At 55.4% G+C, this 16,605-nt stretch overlaps 1 protein-coding gene across 4 annotated transcripts; it reads right to left on the minus strand.

The window, feature by feature from the left end:
- Positions 1-157: 157 nt before the first annotated feature.
- Positions 158-14,924, minus strand: EPHB6 (EPH receptor B6). 4 transcript variants are annotated; one of them, XM_057731570.1, is made up of 18 exons: positions 14,606-14,924; positions 12,372-12,441; positions 7,263-7,459; positions 6,763-6,827; positions 5,761-6,514; positions 4,913-5,068; positions 4,237-4,575; positions 4,003-4,127; positions 3,646-3,808; positions 3,309-3,423; positions 3,061-3,113; positions 2,785-2,904; positions 2,422-2,669; positions 2,014-2,187; positions 1,407-1,556; positions 980-1,173; positions 702-857; positions 158-596 (listed from the first exon to the last, which is right to left on the minus strand). In XM_057731570.1, exons 3-18 carry the CDS (start codon positions 7,360-7,362, stop codon positions 488-490), a joined length of 3,021 nt encoding a protein of 1,006 aa, XP_057587553.1. In that variant the 5' UTR covers positions 7,363-7,459; positions 12,372-12,441; positions 14,606-14,924; the 3' UTR covers positions 158-487. The 4 variants fall into 4 exon arrangements, with proteins under 4 accessions (XP_057587553.1, XP_057587554.1, XP_057587551.1 ...); XM_057731571.1 differs by lacking the exon at positions 12,372-12,441 and having other exon boundaries at positions 2,014-2,184; positions 7,263-7,461; XM_057731568.1 differs by lacking the exon at positions 12,372-12,441 and having other exon boundaries at positions 7,263-7,461.
- Between the last annotated feature and the right edge of the window lie 1,681 nt (positions 14,925-16,605).

Below are 16,605 nucleotides of genomic sequence, written 5' to 3' on the forward strand. Positions count from 1 at the left end.
CTGAGCAAAGCACTTTAAGAAACACTTGCTGCCCTCGGGCACCGGTCTCCACCCCGGTGTCACAGCTGCAGACAGCTGAGGCGGCTGGGGAAAGGTGCCGTCAGGGGCTGGGTACCACCTGCGGGGGAAGCCACCTCCTACCTTCCAATAAAGTCACTTCCTGCTCTCCTTGCACATCCTTCTCTGCAGAGTGGGCTTCCCGGCCCTGCCCCTCTGCTCCAAGGCTTTCCCACCCCTTCCTTGCAGACCAAGGCTTCACCACACCTCCAACTTGCAAAATCTCTTCTTTCCCTTTAATAGGGGGAGGGCAGTGGAGGGGTGGAGGACCAGGGAGTGAGGCGGCCCATGGGTTGGGTTTAGTGTGGCCTGCGGGCGCCTCTCACGGAGGCCAAGGCGGAGACGGGCTCACGTCTCTCGCATCCCTGCTTGGACCTGGGTCCAGGACTGGGTCACAGGCATCATCAGTTCACAGCTTCCTGCCCAGGACTCAGACCTCCACGGAGCCCAGTGGCCTCAGGTGCTGCTTCAGGAGCTGGATGTGGTGCAGCAGCTTCTTCTGGTGGCCGGCCAGGGTGATACCCAGGGTGGGCAGGTCTCTGGTGGGGAAGGAGTAGATTAAATCGAGGCCAGCATCTCCAAGATGCCAGGTGTGATCCCTGGCCTGGGGCCTAGGCTCCCCTCCCCCACCTCTCCCTGCTTACTCCAGGCTGAGCTGAGCCACGTCACTGAAGGTGTGGAGGCCGGACTGGGAGAAGTTGTCCTGATAGCACTCCAGGCCGATGGCCGAGAGCCAGGCCTGGGGGGAGTCCAGAGAGGGAAAGTCCAGGGCCACGGGGTTCAGAAGGGCCTGGGAAGGTCTGCGGGGGAGGGGCAGGCAGGTCAAAGTCCCGTCGTCATCCTCGTCCCCTCTCCTCCGTTTTCTTTTTGGTTTGTATCATCCCTCCCTGGCCTTCCCAGGCTTTAGCCCCAAGCTCCAGACCTGTCCCCGGGGCTCCCGCCAGACTGCAGAGTGTCTGGCTTGCGGATCATCTTGTCAAATGCAGCCACCAGCTGGTCAAAGTGAGGTCTCTGGGTACGATCCTTCTGCCATGTGTCCAGCATAAGCAGGTGTAGTCCAGGCGGACAGCCTGGAGGTGGGGGTAGCCGGAACTCCTGCTCTATTGCATTTAGCACCTGGCGGTTAGAGGAAGAATATGCTGCTTGGAGACTACTGCTAATGGAAAGGAATATATTGTTAGGTAAGCATGCGGTTGGAAAGGAACTTAAAAATATGGAAACCGAGACCCACGAGATCTTAGAATGTGAATGTATTATGGAATGGAGGATTTAGAACGTGTTAGTCTGTGAGGGTGGTGGGCTGGAGGGACAGCGGTGGGGATTCGGCAGTGTCTAGGTCAAGAGCTCACCTCCTGGTCACTCATGTCCCAATAGGGCCGCTCTCCATAACTCATCACTTCCCACATCACTATTCCAAAGCTCCAGACGTCACTGGATGTTGTATGTTTCCCATGTGCGATGACCTCTGGGGCTGCCCAGCGAAGCAAACAACTTGGGCCCTGAAGGGTGGGGTTGAAAGTAACAGCAATAATCAGAGCAGTGGTCCTAGTTATTGATCAACAACTACGGGCTCCAATGTGCGTCAAAGGCTTCATATCAAGCAGCCCATTTAATCCCACAACGACCCTGTAGCGCAGGCGACATTATCTCCATTTTGCAGAGGCTGAGGCATAAATACAAACTTGTGCCAAGTCACAAGAGCTTGAGGGTGGCGTGTTCACGATTTCTACCCAGCGGCTCTGACACTGGTCTGCACTAGGGAAGGGCAGGAGGTGGTTCTAGGACACCCGCCCTCCTAGTCCGCTTTCTTCCCTAGTGTCCTCGGTCCTTGAAATCCCCCCACGCCCCCTCGAACAGGGTTCACTCCATCACACAGGTGAGCTTCCGCTGCCCCAGGTGCCAGCTCATCCTCCAGCACCCCCTGAGGGAGGCGGGGCCCCAAGGCTGTGCTCTCACCTGAGCACTGTGGCCAAGACGAGCCACTTTGCACACGAGGTGGCTGTTCACCAGCACACTGTGGGCAGACAGCGCACGGTGGACGAAGGCGAAGCTCGACAGGTACTGCATGGCGGCCGCCACGCCCCGCTGCATGGCCACCAGCTGCAAGCTGCTGAACTGGCCCTCCCGCTGCTGAGGAACGGGGGACAGAGGTCAGCAAAGGGGTGCGGGGCCTCGACACGTCACACAGACACGCTGGCACCCAAAGGCAAGGGATGTGGGCATCACAGAACGGCCTGGGGAGGAAAGGGGAAGACCCCAGAGGTGGGGCAGGAGGGAGCAAAGCCTCTGTCTCGGGGACAGTTGAGAACGGCCCACGTTCCCCGCTTGAGCCCCTCCCCCCACCTCGCCGCCAGCCTGACTGACCCTCAGGAAGCTGTCCAGGGGGCCCAGCTCCATCAGCTCCGTCAGCACCATGAGGGGCCGGCTCTTGGTGACCACGCCCTCCAGCCTCAGGATGTTGGGGTGCTGAAACTGGCCCAGCACCGCGGCCTGGCCTAGAAAGGCCATCTGCAGACTCTCGGCGCCTCCAGTCCACAGGGCCTGGATGGCCACGGCCTGCTCCCGCCGTCCCCGGGGCTGCAGGCGGCCCCGGCGCACCTCCCCGAAGGAGCCTGGGAGAGCAGGTGCAGGCTGGGGGGTCTCCAAGAAGGACTCAAGGTGTCCTGCCACGTTCAGAAGGGACTCTGCTGGGACCCCTTCCATGCCCTCCCTCTGCCCCGGCGGTACCTGCTCCAATGACCTCCTCTATCTTGATATACGTGGGATCGACCTCCCGGGCGAATTCTCGGATGGCCTGGCAGGGGTCCTCATAGGTGGAGGGGTCGACGTAGTCCTTCACCCCAAGCCCTGCAAGCATACAGGGGCCATTATGAGGGGGTGCGCCGGCGGGCTGCCCACACACCCCGGGCAGGCTCTCCCCGCAGGGAGCTGCCCTCCACCCTCGAGGTCCAGCCTTGCCTGGCGGACCCCCAGCCCCGGCCCCCACCCTGGCCCCACCCCCACCTGGGCTGCTGTACTGCTGCAGCTGCTCCATGTAGCCAGTTCCACGCCGCTTCCTGAGGGACAGACCAGAGTCCTGCCATCACTCTCTCTCCCACTGACTCGCCCAGCCATCCCCGTGAGGCCAACATCCGGCCGGGCATGAGGGGCACGAGGGAGCCGGGGGCCAGGCGGTGGGGGAGGGCGCTCACAGGGGTCTCTGCAGGGAACTCTGGGGGGCCTGGTGCTGTGCCACGGGGGGAGGGGCTCACCTCTGGAAGACAAGGGCCAGCACAGCGATGGCCGCCAGCAGAAGGAAGGCCAGGGCCCCGAGGACGGACCCAACCGCCAAGGAGAGTCTCTCAGGAAGCTGGGCGGACAGCTCACCTGGGGAACCAGCCGCCAGAGTCACACGTGTGTCAGATCCCACACACCTCCCTGCAAGCACCCACCTCCCCACACCCTCTCCCCACACGGACCTGCAGATCAGGGAGCAGCCACTCTCCTGGCCTGGAGGATCTGGGGTGAAGGTGCAAGCCCTGAATGGTCCCTGGGCCCCTCCTCACTAACCCCTTGGGCCGCCCCTGCCCCATGCAGGCCTCCTCTCACCTTGAGGCAGCGTCTGGAAGTAGACCTTGCCCCCGTAGGGGCCGTGGCCCGCGGCCGTCCGCGCCCGCACCTGGAAGCCATAGATGTGGCCGGGGCTCAGCTGGGTCACGGTGGCCGTGTTGGTCTCGCTGGTCAGGGTGAAGGAGTGGGACTCATCTTCTGCCTGGGGGTGACAGCCACTCACTCCCTGCCAGCCGTGGGGGCCCCTCTCCCCCCTGCTCCTACCCCAAGACCTGCCGCGCCCCCCCCATTCCTCACACCCCCTGCTGCAGGGCTCCGAGGCACCTCTCATGTAGCCCCACTGTGGGGCACTCTGAACTCCCACCCGTCCTGCCGGGCGCCGCCTCTGCTCCCCACCTGGTCATAGTAGCGGAGCTGATAGTCCAGGATGTTCCCGTTGGTCTGGTCAGGCTGCGGCCAGGACACGGTGATGCTGTTGGAGGCCCGACTCACCTGGTGCACAGCCGGGACTGCGGAGGGAACTGGCGTGGGGGGTTAGTGTGGGTTTCCAGGGGCCGGAAGAGCAGGAGTGGGGGCAGGGGGTCCTAAGGCAGTGAGGTGCTGGGAGGCTTAGGGGAGGGCAAGGCTCACCTGCGTGGCTGGTGCTGACATTGATGGCTGCAGCCTGGGGAGGGTCGGGGCTGAGCTCCGACACCCCATTGACAGCCTGCACCTCCAGGATGTAGGGTATGTGTGCCCTGAGCCCCCCGACGAGCACGCGGCTCTCCGTCAGGCCCCTCTGGCGGGGGTCAAAGTGCACCTCATCCCTGCAGCGGCGGCAAGGGCCCTTGCCTCCCACTCCACACTCCTTGCACACGACGTTGAAGAGCAGGTCCCCTCGTCCCCCCAGCTCCTGAGGCAGGCGCCAGTGCAGCATGAGTGCAGCGCCCTGCACCTCGAACCACAGCTCCTGCGGGGCCGACGGGGGGCCTGGAGAGGCCGCGTGCAGGGCAGGGAAAGGCCATGAAGGAGGGAGTTGTAGGGTGGCGGTGATTGGGGAAGGAAGGAAGAAGGCAGGCGAGGGAGGATGGCCCACAGAGAGGAGAGAGAAAGCAGGAGAAGCAGAGGAGGCAGGTGGGGTGAGAGAGGAAGGAGGAGGGCCAGGTGGGGATGGGGTCAGGGAAAGAGAGCCGGGAAGGAAACAAGGGCCACAGGAGAAAGACGTCACTGCACATGCAAACCAGCTGCACCGTGTTGCCCTCAGGATCTCCCTCTCCTGGCCCCACTCCCATCCCGCTTCCATCCCTGGGGTGGGTGTGGGACTCACCAGTGCAGGGGGCCTCTGGGGGGTCAGAACTGGCCCGGTAGAAGCCCTCCAGACAGGGGCAAACAGGGGCTGCAGCGTCAGGGGCGTGGCTGCGGGCAGGGCACGGTGAGCAGGGGGCATTCCTAGCCAAGGCCTTGTAGGACCCTCTGGGGCAGGCTGAGGGGCAGAGGAGGGTAGAGGCCTCAGGCCACTCTGCCATCACCTCCTGAGCCCCCCACACCTGCACACAGGCATCCTCCCAGCCTTCCCAGATCTATCTACCCCTCACCCCTCCCTTCTCTCTTTCCCTCCCTCAAGAAGAGATGACTTCTGCTATTTTGCTGGGGTGGAATTACATGTTCAATTGATGGAAAAAGTGAGGTGTGGTGGGGGCTACAGCAGGCCAAGCGCCAGATGTAGGTGCCTGGCTTGACTGCATAACTTCCCTCTGCAGAGGCCTCCTGCAGCCCCCGCCCTGCAGCAGAATCACTCTTTTCAGCTGTATCCGCTGTCTCTACCTGCCTCCTGGTCACCTGGCCCTGGGATGGTCCCCGGCTAGACAGCAAATGCAGACAAAGGACCCCATCCCAAGATAGCCCTAGAGTTTAACTCCTTTCATCTCCAACCCCTCTCAGGCCTGCAGCTCTAGGACCCCCAGCAACTGCTGTGGAAGTCTCCAGAAGGTTCTAGAAGTTTCAGATGAATGGCTGAGAGCAAATTTGTGTGCTTTAGGGGAAAAAAATCTGAGAAAACCGGGGTCCTTTCCTAAAGTAGCTGACTCCTGACCTTTTGGGGACAAAATTAAGTGTGGGCCCATTTAGGGGAGGATCCCAAAGTTAGGGGGCAAGTGCGAGGGCACGGGGTCTCACCTTGGCAGGCCTTGTCTCCACGCGCAGGCTGGTGCCCGGGCTGGCAGCGGCAGCCCCCGACGGCCACCATCCACTTGCCCTCCCCATTGCAGTGCAGCCTGGGCGCGCTGTCCCCTGCCTGGCTCCCTCCTCCATCCTCCTCGGGCTCTGCGTGCGCCACACAGGTGCCCACGGCCGCCACCAGGGAGGCCCCCCCGGCCCCACTGGCCTGCGTCTCAGGAAAGGAGGCGAAGGCGCGCAGCACGGAGGGACAGGCGTAGGAAAAGAGCTTGACCGCCACGAGGGCCAGGCAGGCCCCGGTGTCCTGGAAGGCCACGTAGAAGCCGCGCTGGGTCAAGGGCCCGAAGCTCCGCTCCTTGACGTTCAGCTGCAGCCCCGCCCGTTGCCCCGCCCCGCGCGGGCCCACCGCCCAGGCCGAGGAGGCCGGGAAACTCTCATCCGCCGCGATGGTGTCCACCTTGGTCCAGCGTTTGAGGTGCCAGGAGGGGATGCTGTCGGGGCTGTCGGGCTCCTCCGCCTGGCGGTAGTAAAGCGTGAAGGTCTCGCGGCAGGTGCCCCCCGCCACGCCCAGGCTGGAGCAGGCCCGCACCGAGAAGTGCAGCCGGATGTGCGCCCTCTGGGCCCCTCGCCGCTCTACAAAGTGTGTCTGCAGCCAGTTGTCCTGCCCAGGGCCGGGAGGGGCCCCGGCCACGTGGCATGCCTCGAAGGTCCGAGTCAGGCGTCGCTGGTCGTCCAGAACACTCACTTCGTCCCACTGCAGGGAGGACCACAGAGGGTATTAGCTGCTCTGGCTGGGAGGGGGCAGGGAGGTGGGGGCATAGCCTCTCCAGTGAAACTTAGAATTAATGACATGCAAAGGTGCTGAGGATACCCGGAAGTCCTGTTCCTCCAGAGGGCAGGCATCTTATCCCATCCATCTCAGAGTTTCCTCCCCAAACTCAGCACTCAAGCGAGCAGGGTTGGGGAGGGGCAATGGGTTCAGGATGAAAGCGTGACACTCACCCCACCTGGTGGGTAGGTGAGCCAGCCAATCTCAGATGTCTCTCCAGTGGTGTCCAGCAATACCTCTGCCCAGAGAGAAGAATGGGCACGCAGTGGCCAGGCCTTCAGCCAGCACGGCTAACCCCACCCCATTCCCATTAGGAGAAAACAAATTTCCCTCCCAGGTTCATGTAATTGACCAATAGGAGCACCACTGTCTGTTGGGAGCCTTTCTCTGAAACCTTTCCCATTCCTTTCCCTCTTTGGAAGTTTTCACTCTTTCCTGCCTTCCCTGAATCTTTCCTGCCTTTCCTGAATCTTTCCCGCCTTCCCTGAATCTTTCCCGCCTTTCCTGAATCTTTCCCGCCTTCCCTGAATCTTTCCTGCCTTTCCTGAATCTTTCCCGCCTTCCCTGAATCTTTCCCGCCTTCCCTGAATCTTTCCCGCCTTCCATGAATCTTTCCTGCCTTGCCTGAATCTTTCCCGCGTCCCACATGGGCTGGGCCTCCCCTCCCTCTTACCTTCCAGAGCCAGGACTGAGGACACCAGCACCAGGGCCCACAGGCTGCACACCATGCCCGCCACTCTGCTCCCTAGCGGGGCAGCCCCCTTAGCAGCCATGAAGCATCTTCAGGGCCCCCACCATCGCTCTGGCCACGCCCCTGCTCCAAGGCAGGGCTGCCGCTTCGTGAGACTGGTGTCTGTAGCCACGCTTGCTTCCTAGGGAGATACCAAGGACCAGAGGAGGCCAGTGGGAGGTCACTGCGCTGCTTCACAGTTGGCCCAGCCTCCAAAACCTGGCCCTAGTCTCCCACTGTAGCTCTCAGAGTGCCTCAGCACCAGCCAGGGGTGAGGGCCAGTGGAAGGCTGACTCTCTCCTGACCTGTGTCAAGTCTACCATCTTGGAGGGCCATGCACCTGGTTGCTCCCCCCTACACCCTGCAGGTGACCCATCTCTGAGCCTCTGTTTCTCATGGCCCTCCCAGTTAGAGCACGGGGTAGTTCTGGGCCAATCTTATCCTTTTCTTCTGGAAGGAGCTATTCAAATTCTTTCTCTTCATTTACTCTCCTCCTTTCCTCCTATGGCCACCCTGCAGAGAGTCAGAAGATTCTTCTCATTAAAAGCAGGCGAGTTAGAAGCTACTCCTTCCCTGGGGACACATGGCTCCCCTTCCCCAACACCTCCCAACCCCCATCAGACTTGGACACTCTAGACATTTCAGAGAGGCAGTGAAGCGAGAGGGACCACGGAAGGAGAGCTGTGGGGTATGATGGAAGGGAGGGTGTGAGAGCAGACACAGAAAAGAACAGGGGCGGAAAGATTCCGTCTGATAAAGGAGCCAGGATAGAGAAGGGATAGGGCTATGTAGGTCCGGCATACCTACATCTTGTGAACCAAGGTCTTCTCTCCACGAGGGGCATATTTTTTCCTTCTGGCTTATGGAAAATAAATGTGTGCCTTATATATATATATAAAGATGCTCCCTAGTTTGCTCAGAGTGAAAGGGAGGCGTGTGGAAACAACAGTGACAAGTCATTTTGTTCTCTGAGATTAACAATGCCTGGGTTGGAGAAGGTATGAGAAATAGGCTCTCTTGTATTCACTGTGCTTGTGGGCTCAAGTTGGTGTATTCTCTTCGAAGGACAGTTGGCGATGTCTGTCTCGCAGCTTCACTTCTAAGAATCTGTCCTTCGCATATCATAAGCTTGGATCCTTCTGCCCAGATGTTTGAACAAGAATATTTATTGCAGCATTGTTTGTAAGGGAAAAGACTGTAAAGTAACTCTTCATCAATAGGAAGATGGTTAGAAACAATTATGGCACAACCTTCAAAAGGAATAAGAGCTAGTGTTTACGTAATGATATGAAAATGATTTCTGAGGGAAAGGACCTAGCCCATTGCAGAGCTGTACACAGTATACAGTATGCTCCCACCTGGTAACTCGAGAAGGACTTACACATACATATGGATGTGAGGATCTTTAAGAAACATAGACAAAACCTGGGAAGAAAGGGAGAGGGAAAAGATGGGGGCTAGTATAAAAGACACTCTCATTATTTCCCCTTTAATTTTGATCTTTTAAAAATCTTGCATATGTATTATTTTTCCAGTGAAATCATTAACATTTCATTTAAATCCATAAATATAATAACTGTTTAGTAAAATGAATCCCAATAGTGTTCGTGCCCTCAAAATGATTTCTTGGGACTATGGGATAAGCTATGCTTTTATATAGAACATTCCTGAGCCTTTAGAAGCACTGTGGCTCTCCAGCACATGACCAGGAGCCATGGCTACCTCCAGGGTCACAGTGAAGACAGACAGGCTCAGACCTTTCTTTGCTCGTTGGTCTAAGGTCAGTGGTGAGCTATGTCTCGCCTTGTGAATGAGTCCCAAAAGTCTGTGAGTTGCATGGACAAGAGCAGTAGAGGTCATTTATTTCTGTTGAGAAGAAAACAAGAGGCACGTTGCTCAAAAGACACGAGATTGAGAATAAAAAAAACCAATTGGAAGTTAGAACCTAAAAATTACACATTTCACAATGAAGCTAAAGCTATCAAACTATATTTAAATTTGATAAATATGAAAATCATGATTTGATTCCTACAAATCAATTTTTTTCAGTGACTGCTGGCTATACTGTAAGCTGAAGCCTTCGGTGTTATCTCCAGGTGGTTTTCATGAAAAGACATCATTTCTGCATCTGCATGGGCTGACATATAGTGGATGTCTGCCAAGTAGCCGCTGAAATTTACCTTTCATGCCTCTAGAACCCTATATGAGAAACAGAGTTCAATTTATAGCATATGGAGACAAGTAAGAAGCATTTCCAAAGCTTCACATTGTACACCTTAAACTTACACAATATTTTATGTCAATTGTATCTCAGTGAAGCTGGGGGAAGAAAAGAAGCATTTCTATATGGCAAATCATTCCTAAGAAACAGAGGTTCTTTGCAAATACGGTCCCAAATGCTATTAGAATCATTCACAGATAAAATAAATGTTTCAAAGAAGAACCGGGAGATGGTAAAGAAAAAGCATGGTCCCATCAACAATGGCTGTTTAAGCAATATCCTAAAGTCATTCATGTTGTAGATATACCCACTCCCAACTCTCAATGACTTAATTTGGAGACATGCTTGACACACCAGAGCAGACCAGATTCTGTCCCAAGTCACAGAGTCTTTAGGAAGGCTGTTATCAAGAACTGAAAATGCCAGCAAAACATCTTTAAACAATGAAGACTATTATACCATGTGCCCAGCAAATATTCTTTAACATAGGCTCTTTCAGTCAGAATATGGATGGATTCTGGAATCTGTACAAAGAAGATACTATAAGTACTGTCTTCTTAAACTTATAACTAGACAAATAATCATGGTGAAGGAATAACAAACTTTGGATATCCCAGTGAATTTTTTTGAGAGACAGCCAAACAAGAGAGAAAAAGATGTGCTGCAGATCATATCAGCTGTGCAGTATGGAACATTCTAGAATATGAATGGCTAAGCATTTACTTTGATGACCCACAATACAAGTAACACAGTGGTTTGTGGCTACGGTAGGGTGTGCATGAATAGCCCTTAGTATGCATCTTGATGACAACATGAAGCTGGCCTCTCTCCAGAAGATCCAGAAAAAGGGCAGAAATAATTATAAAATATGCTAAAGCCACTCAGTTTCTATTGTCAAGAGAAATCAGAAAGAAAAGAATAAAGTGGAGACGTTGCATGTAGATTGCCACAAGTAATTTTTTGAAGTTTTACAGAGAACAAAGATATTCATTAAAAAGAAATGGTTGAGGACCTTCAAGCACCCAGAAGTGTTCATTTGCTGTTTGATAAAGACCACTTTTAGATTCAGATCCAGAAGACTGAAGGTTATAAATAAGTTTCTTCAGAAAAAAAATCGTTGCTGAGTGAGACTAGGAAGTTCGGTCAGTTCTTACGTATCAAACAAACCAGATAAATTCAAGTCTTTTATTTTTTAATGTATAAAAAAAGCTGAGTGTACCTTTATGGCAAGGATAAAAATAAGGATAGAGGGAACTTTATTAAGATATGGAAGAAATTGCTGTCAACTAATTCCTGTCACTGCAGATTCTTTTGAAACAAGACTCAAAGGCAGAAATATAAGTGACAAGAACACGCAGATCCATCACATGCCTGGAATACAAAACAAGCAGGACTTAGAACTTGATTTTCAAAGGTGCCTTCAATGGCTGAGGACTAGGACATTTTTCCACATTTGGTCCAGGAGTGCACCCTGGGAGCAGCCAATCACATCTTTGCTGCCACACAGAAGGAGACAGGCCCCTGTAAGGCCAGGCCCCTCACCCTCTTCTCTGCAACCTGCTTGAGGTTCCTCTATCTTCTCCAGCTTATAAAAGGAATCCGTCAGGGTTTAAAAATCCTCTAACCCCTGAAAAAGCAGAAAACTTATCTCCATCAGGAAAACATTCACATTTCAGATATGTACTGGTTTTAAAAATATAAAACACCAGGAGCAGCAGAAATGTGGATGTAAAATGATAGCTCAGAAAATGAGACTGATTAGACAGAGTTTCTTGTGATAAAAATTGCATTCTATGACCAGAATTTTTTTTCTTATCAGCTCCTTTTCCGGTTTTACCATTTTATATTTTTGATACAGCAGGGACACTATAGCCACAAGCTTGCTACATTTCTTTAGTTTACAAAAACATGACAGTTTTGTAGGCATCAGGATTGTATTTTGTTTTTAAAAATTGGCAAAGATTAAAGATGTGTAGAACCTTAACTTCTAAATTGTAGCTTATGGGTTCTGTTATCTATAAAAATGAAAGATAAAAATAAATGAGTAAATCTGTAAGAATTTAAAAAGTTAACTGTGCTCAAATTAAAATGCAAAATATGAAAATTTATGAACAAACTGAGCTGACTTAAATATAATTTATGCACCTCGATCCACAGAGCGAATTTTTTAACTTTAAATAATATAAGCCCAATGAGCTTGGAGGAAGATACGGCAAGATATATTGGGCCGTTAAAATTGGTTACTGTAGGAGGTAGAAATGGAGGATGAGGGGAGAGTTACCGTCTCATACATAGTTGAATTGTTTTTCTTGTTACAATGAGCATATCTTATTTTTATAATTAAAACAAAATCTCATAATTAGAATCTAAACAAAAAAAGGAAAATATTTATAAAACCTAGACTAGTATAGCATGTTTACAATTTATCCTGCCCCTCTTTGCCCTCTAGGTTTCAAAATATCTAGAAATTTTCATCTATAAGAAGAAAGCAGAGAGAGAGAGAGAGGCAGTAGGACCTGGGAATGAATGAGTGAAATGTCAACAATAAAAGCCAAATAACTTCTATCCCTAGATAGTCTTTAAGCTTCTCTTCCAAGAAGTTCAAATTGTCCCACTGATAACACTATGCTTCTCTTACAGGATGTCAAGCAAAGGCCTGCAACTTCAAAGAGAAAGGGGGACAGAGAGGGCTATGCACTTGGAACACACACAGGGCATCACTGCAAAGTAAGCCCAGACAGGGAGGCAGGCAGAGCAGCCTGCAGGGCCAGCAGGGTGAGGGAAGGTCCCAAGGGCAAAGAAGCCAATGGTTTTAAGTGGTTGCTTAAAACTCCTGTCAGCCGCAGGGTCAGCGTGGGAGAGGTCAGCACCACAGGCCCTGTCCTCCGTCCTGTTCCGCAGCTGTTAAATGCCCAGGAAATTCCAATATAATCCTCGCTCAGCTTAATGCTGCAGCCTCTACCCCTTAATCTCCACCTTGGATATGGTCTCAGTAGCTCTCTCTTCGAGCTCTGGCCACCTGCCTTGGAAAGGATCCCGGTGGCCTTTAAGGAGGCATCCAGAGCAGACAGGGAGGAGGTGGCTTTCCTCCAGGGCCTCTAGCCCCTACTGCACTGGCTGGAGAAGCCAATGTGTGGATTATCTAGCAGAGGACAGTGCTGTGTCCCTGGAGGCCTTCAGCCACGGAGAATGTCCCCTAGAGCACGCAGAGGCAGACGAATGTGCCTCCCACTCCCCGGCTGGCTGTGGAGCTGGGGGAGGCTTTTAAGATGCAGGCAGTGTCTGGGTCTAGCCAGACAGCCACTTAGAAGGAGCCACTCTGGCTGTGCATGATGGGGGGGGGGACACCCGTGGCTCTGGAAAAGGGCATAAGCGAGGGTGTTGGGGCAGTCGGTACATATACAGGAGAGATGAGTAAGTGGAAGATTGTGGAAGAAAGCCCATGTGTGCCAGGACCAGTGCCTGTGAGAGCAAGTGTGAGAGTGTGTAAGGGAGAGTGTATATGAGGTGAGATGGGTGTGGAGCAGGAGAGTACGTGCTGGGTGTGTGTGTGTGTGTGTGTGTGTAAGTGACAGCAGGCACATCCCTGCAGATCCTGAGTGGTCCTCACGCTGGTGGCAGACACCCATAAAGCCCTTCCCCCTCGCCCTGGGTCTGTCCCTACTCCACCTCTGGATGGCCTGTCAACTGCTTTTTTACCCCAGGAGTCGCTCCTGTGGAAATACCTGGGCTGGGAGAGGAAGGTAAGCAGGGAAGGAGAGACAGGGAAACCTCAGGCTCAAAGCCCCCCAAACCCCAGCATCCCCTTTCCACCTAGTGGGGAGTGCGGTGGGGACACAGTGCCCAGGGCCCAGCTCTGGAGATGGTGGTGAGCTGTGAGAGACCAGCTGGCCCTGCTCAGAGAGGGGATGGTCCTGTCCTTACCCCGCTCAGCCCATCACTGCCTGTTGCTCCTGGCATTCTGATGACAGAGTGGCCATTGCAGGCCATCTTCTTATGCCCCAAATGAACCAATAGACTCTAAAGAAGTCCTCTTCCCCAGGCCATTAGGCAGGTACATACATAGGAAGCCCTCAGCCTAATCTTCCCACAACAAAAAAAAAATGTGCATTGCCCTGAACGAGCCAAGTGGGCCCCTCTGAGCAGCGCCTGGCAAGTCTCAGAGCCCCAGTGCCCATTACTTGGGCAGCTTCCCTGGACCTGCCAGCGTCCCACAGCCCCTTTCCCACTGAACCAGCATCTCCCTTTCTAGAGCCTGAGTCAAGTTCCCCAGGCGGGCGCAGGGCCCGGGGTTAACAGATTGGAAACAGGCCCAGCCGCTTCTCTCCCTGGGCACTGCCAGGGACATTACAACATAGGCTGGGCTGGGCCCCTGCCAGCTCCCCTAGGGATGGGAGGAGAGAGGGTGCCAGACAGCCAAGATTGGTGGGTGGGGGTGTCGGGCAGGCAGGGCCATGCACCCAGATGGAAAGCGAGAGGGTGGAGCTAGGGCAGCAGCAAGCAGTAGTCTTTGGTTGCAAGTTGGGGGTCAGGGCTGGGAAGCAGGAACCAAGCCTTCCCTCCACTCCAGGGTTTATGGGTGCTGATGGCGGTGGGGGAGCAGGATAGGCTGCGGGGAGCTGGGGGCAGGTGTGCGATCATCCTCCTTGCTCCTCCCAGCTCCACCGGGATTGGAGAGATGCCACTGGAGTCGGAGGGGTGGGCAATCCTCTTCGGAAGGCTGGGAGCCCGGCCTCCTCCACGACCCCTAGATCAGGACCCCCTACATCAGAGCCAACCGAGTGTCTCTGGAAACACCGTGGGGGATCGCAGCAGCAGGGTTGTGGGGGTGTCACTGATGGCTGGTGACAGGCGGGGGTGGGGTGGGGGCCAGGTTGGCCAGTCCCGCACCCCTCACGAACCCCGCTCTCGCCTTGGGGAGGGAGACTCAGCACTCCCCCAGGAGCACCCCCGGATCTGCAGAGGCCCTGTCTGGAGGGCCCCTTTACTTCTGCAAACCTGAATCCCTGTCCCCAGGCACGCCGGCCCCCGCCCCCCCACCGCCGCCTGCGACCCCGGGGCTCACCTTCGCGCCGGCCGCAGGCTCCGCAGGTCTGCGCCCCCCGAGGCCCCGCGCTGGAGCCGCGGCCCCCGGCGCTCCCCCGGCGCCGCCCGCGCCTCCGCTCGGGTGCAGGGACCCCCCCACCCCGCTCTCCGCGGCCCGGGTCCGCGCGGCGCCGCGGGTCTCAGGGCTTGGCGGCGGCCGGCGGCGGGGGCTGCTCCGGAGGCGGGGCGCCGGGGATCGTGCGGGGCCCGCGTCGCGCTCGCCGTCGCCGCGCTGGGTCGCGGGTCCCGCCGCCCGCGGCTCTGCTCCCGAGCGGCGGCTGGAGCGAGCTCAGCCCGGCCCGCCCCCTCCGCGTCCCTCCCAGCCCGGCCCGCCCCTCTCCGGCCCCTTCGGCCGCCCTCCCTCTCCCCTCTTCCGGGGAGCCCAGCCCGCCCTCCCGGCCTCGGCGGCGAGTGCGCGGCGCCCGCTCCGCGGCCCCGGCGCGCGGGGCAGAGCGGGGTGGCGGCGCGGGGCTCGCCCGGGGCCCGCCCGTGGGCCGGGCCGGGGGACGTGGGCGCCGGGGCTGGCGCGCCGGCCGGGCCTGCGGGAGGCGGCCCGCCGGGGGGCCGGGAGCGGTGTCTGAAGCCCCCGGGGCGGGTGCGGGCTCCGGCACCCGGAGAGCAGCGCGACTGGTACCCAGCGCAGGGCAGGGGCACCCGCGCCCCCTCGCCTCCCCTGCTTTTCTGCTTCAACTCTAGGAACTAAACCCACTGTTTTAGTTCCCACTCAGATTTGAACTAAGGTGGGCGTGAGCTGAGGAAAAAAAGGAGAAGAAGGGGGTGGAGGGAACGATAAACTGAGACGCTGGAGGGTGCGGGGGTGGGCTGGGGGTGGCTAGGCAGTCAGGGTACGAAAGTGGCTCCGATCTAGCCTTCAACACTTCTCCGCGTTGGTGACCCTGGATCTTGCTCAGCGTTGGGGCTTCTGACTCCACCCTCCCTCCCTCCATCCTCCCCAAAGGGCAGGGAAGCCTGGGTCTGAAAGGGGAAGTCCCGAGGTCGGTGCCAGGCGCTTACACTGCCAGGGCAAGTCACTGCACCTCTGGCTGCCTCCTGCCTTGCCCGCTCCCCAGAGAAAAACTCCCCACACGGATGAGAGGCGGTGGAAGGTACTCGCAGCGGGTGCCTCGAAGGAACCGAGGGGGCGCCGCGAGGAAAAAAATGTTTCTGCCCACCCGTAGCCTCCTCTCAAACCCGGGACAGGATTGGGGGTCCATTGTTAGGGTCCTAACAGCGCTGAGCTGAGGCCTTCCTGCGAAGTGCTGCTACCACCTGCTGGCTCTTTCAAACAACACAAGCATCGGGGGCGGTCTGGCCTCCCCTCACCAGCCCCAACTCCCCACATATTACCCTGTCTCCCAACATTCTCCTACGTTCTTCGTTTATTCAAGACATCTTTATTAAAGCACTAGCTGCGAATGGGCTGGTCAAAACTGGTACTTAAGGAGCATTCAGAAACCCAGGAAAATTGTGAAAGAGGTCTGTGAGCCCACAAGCACAATAAGCAGAACAGTGAAACTCATTAGGGGGCACCTGGGAGAAACACAGGCTTTAACGAATCGGCTAAATGAGTGACATAAAGAAAGGTAAAGGCAACTGGACTATTCCCCACTGGGCAGGGGGCTTGTTCAGTCTCAATATCTGAGTCAATTAATAAGCCTAATGCTTTTGAGGGATTCTGCATTTGGACATCAAAATAATGAGTCCACTTACATGGGTGAGTTTATCTGTTTCTTCTCTCTGCTCTGAAACTCAGTGGTGGAGAACTGCCTTCATTTCCTAAGCAGTTCTTGCCAAGACCTTGAAAGACTTTTGTGAAGAAACCTGGCTTTATATGCAATATTATATAACTCATGATCCTAGATATAGTAATAATTTGATTGTCAGAAAGCTTCGGGTATGCTGGAAACTTTGTAAAAAAGCACATGATTAAATTATGTTAAAAATAAAAGTATCAATCAAACAAAGACAGAGGTAACTTTA

This window comes from Hippopotamus amphibius, chromosome 4 (assembly GCF_030028045.1).
Source record: "Hippopotamus amphibius kiboko isolate mHipAmp2 chromosome 4, mHipAmp2.hap2, whole genome shotgun sequence".
Lineage (NCBI taxonomy): Eukaryota > Metazoa > Chordata > Mammalia > Artiodactyla > Hippopotamidae > Hippopotamus > Hippopotamus amphibius.

Excerpts from the sequence above, each read along its gene's own strand:
- EPHB6 (XM_057731568.1), bottom strand. The coding sequence starts at position 7,362 with ATGGCTGCTAAGGGGGCTGCCCCGCTAGGGAGCAGAGTGGCGGGCATG. Across the intron at positions 2,188-2,421 it reads CCCTGGACAGCTTCCTGAGG|CAGCGGGAGGGCCAGTTCAG; the intron begins GTCAGTCAGGCT and ends CCCGTTCCTCAG. Across the intron at positions 597-701 it reads GTGGCTCAGCTCAGCCTGGA|AGACCTGCCCACCCTGGGTA; the intron begins GTAAGCAGGGAG and ends CTTCCCCACCAG.